Source organism: Montipora foliosa, chromosome 6, assembly GCF_036669935.1.
Source record: "Montipora foliosa isolate CH-2021 chromosome 6, ASM3666993v2, whole genome shotgun sequence".
Lineage (NCBI taxonomy): Eukaryota > Metazoa > Cnidaria > Anthozoa > Scleractinia > Acroporidae > Montipora > Montipora foliosa.
Genome location: NC_090874.1, coordinates 10,555,126 through 10,557,625, shown reverse-complemented (window position 1 = coordinate 10,557,625; position 2,500 = coordinate 10,555,126). Strand labels below are relative to the sequence as shown.

General features: G+C 44.8%; 1 protein-coding gene across 2 annotated transcripts in view; it reads left to right on the top strand.

Annotated features, from left to right (window-relative positions):
- Positions 1-2,500, top strand: part of LOC138006638 (uncharacterized) — a 16,637-nt gene that overhangs the window by 12,300 nt on the left and 1,837 nt on the right. For both annotated transcript variants that reach the window (XM_068853094.1, XM_068853093.1), the window contains exons 5-6: positions 501-661; positions 1,297-2,500. The exon at positions 1,297-2,500 is cut by the window's right edge and continues 1,837 nt beyond it. In XM_068853094.1, coding sequence (XP_068709195.1) covers positions 501-661; positions 1,297-2,500 — 1,365 coding nt within the window. The remainder of the gene's footprint in view (positions 1-500; positions 662-1,296) is intronic.

Sequence of the window (2,500 nt, the reverse complement as noted above, 5' to 3'; positions counted from 1 at the left end):
TATGTGAATTTCAGGACATATAGCTCCTACTAACCGAATTTGAGGTCCGTACTGTAAATCAACAAGAAAAATGAGGATGCATAAATTTTACAATACGGCCCAAGAAAACGAGGTTAGTAAGATGTTTATTAAGTCTGTGGTAATCTTTCCACGCGGGAAAGGAAACTAGTTGAAGTCAAGCGGAATGTTAAACTGCCACAAAGATCGCCGTGTCAAAATACAAAAAACGAAATCTTCTTGGCTGTTTGAAATAGCTGCTTTCAAGATTCAAACAGTTTTACAAGTTTATGTAACAGAAACGACATGGAAAACTTGCTAGAGGTTGTTTTATCGAATTATCAATTTTAGCGGGCCGTACTGTAGAATATATCCAGCTAATTTAGCCAATCACAGCGTGCGTACTGTCTGGGAGAAAAAAATTAAAATAAATTATTGTTTTTTTTTATCCAGCCTGTCAGAAAAAGGCTAATGGTTGTTTGTGTGTTTCTTTTATGTTTAAGATCCTCTAAACAGTGTTCAGGTGACTGGCGACACCCCTGTGCCTATGCCACAGGTAGCTCTTGGTCTGATCCCAACAAAGGCTATATCACCACCTCGGCAACTGTCAGCTGAACAGATCACCATGCAGTTTCAGGAGAAACTTGAAAAGCTGGAGCTACAGGTCAGTCAGCCTTTTTTATTTATTATATAATCATTGTTGTTGTTGTCCTTGATATCATCATTGTCAGAGTTTTAAATTCATGAGTATGCAAGTAAGTGGCGAGTGGGTGGAGAAGGGACCACAAGTATGAAATGCGTGTGCGTCTTGACAGGTCAGGGGGCATGCTCCTCTGGGAAATTTAAAGAGCTTCAGAGAGATCCTTCGCAAATTTGTTTTAATCAAAGGTTTAGTAGCCCTTAAAAGTAATCACCTTGGATGGATGTCGTTGCATTTTCTCCTTCGTGATTCCACAAATTGGTGCATGGAGCAAGGGTGGCACAGTTGGTTAGTGCGCAGCCTTGGTGCAAGAGGTCCCGAGTTCGATCCCCGGATTTCACATCCTTGTTTCGACTTCTTTCCTTTCACTGTAGCCTAAGTAGCTTTAAATACCCTTAAAAAAACGGAGCACTGATAGAAAGAGGGGGGGAGGGGGTAAAATGAGCGCACCGTCGGCTTCCTGGGAGAGTACTCTCTGGAGAGTAAAGGAACTTCCGACGTTAAATAACGTGTACCTTTACCTTTACCATGGTAACTCAACAATGTCTATGAGATACAGAACGCTTCAATGACGCTACATGTCATTTTTGTCTCTTCAGGTGAAGGTCCTACAAAATCGAAACTTAGCCCTGGAAGAGTCATACAAGAGGCTGTCACACCTTATTGAAGCTCAAAACCACTTATTAGCAAGTGGAGGTCCCTTCATCCAACGCGTCGCGCCCACTACACCTGGGGAAGCCTCTAATGATGTCAGTGTCAAACCAGAAGCCGTTCTAACCATTTCCTCGACCCTTACCCCGACAGTATCTATTGTCGATTCCAAGCCTTCTCTTGTCAGCATGCAGCAACCGCCTAGGTCGGGCCTGCGAGGTTACGAGTTACCAAGGAGAGTATCGGCCAAAGAAGTGCTCAGTCTATGGGAAGACGGTTGCGAGGACTTTCCCCCGATCAAAGACTGGACACCTACTCAAAAGCTGAAGCAGCAGAGCAAGATTTCACGCTGGAAAAAACTCGTGGATATTTTCAAGGTGGACTACCATGGTGACATGAAGAGCTTCGAAGAAAGCTTCTCTGATGCCAGAGGGGAAGTCCTCCCGGTAACGACGATTTTGTCGCTGTATGAAACGCAACAAACTCCGGCCTTCCTTGGTAAAGCCAGGCCAGAGCTTGAGGAAACCCTTGAGTCATGTGGACTCAGAAGCGTTCAAGAGGAGGACGAAGAAAATAAGAGGCCAGCTGGGAAATGCGTCGATTCGGAATCAGAAGATGTAGAAGGCAATGATGATCCTTCAGATTCCAAGTCAGCGGATGAAATCGTCACGCAGCCGTCAACCGAGGTACGTTACTATCTCCCGAGAAAACTCACGCCAAATGACATTGTTCGCCTTTGGGAAGAAGGCTGCGAGGAATTTCCACCAGTGTCGCAATGGTCACGCGCGCAGAAAATCGGCCAAGAAACGAAGATATTCCGTTGGCGCAAAATCGTAGAGATCTTTAATAAGGATTGTAATAGAAGTTGGGAAGCTTTCTATGGGAAGTACGCGAACGAACGCGGACATCTCATGGCGATTTCATCAATCATAGCAAAGTACGACGCAGAAAACGCTCCTCCTGGGCCCATTTTTGATCTTCCGGAGGCAAGAAACCGCTTGATTTCAGCGAGCGATAGCAAGGATATAAATTTGGCTGGAGAAAAATCACCCTCGTGTGCTGCTTTAAGCTCTGAGGAAAAGATAAGAATTGACAGTCCAGGAGGAGAAGGAGAAAAAAGCCACATTTTACCCCGAAAAGTGACCGCCAAAG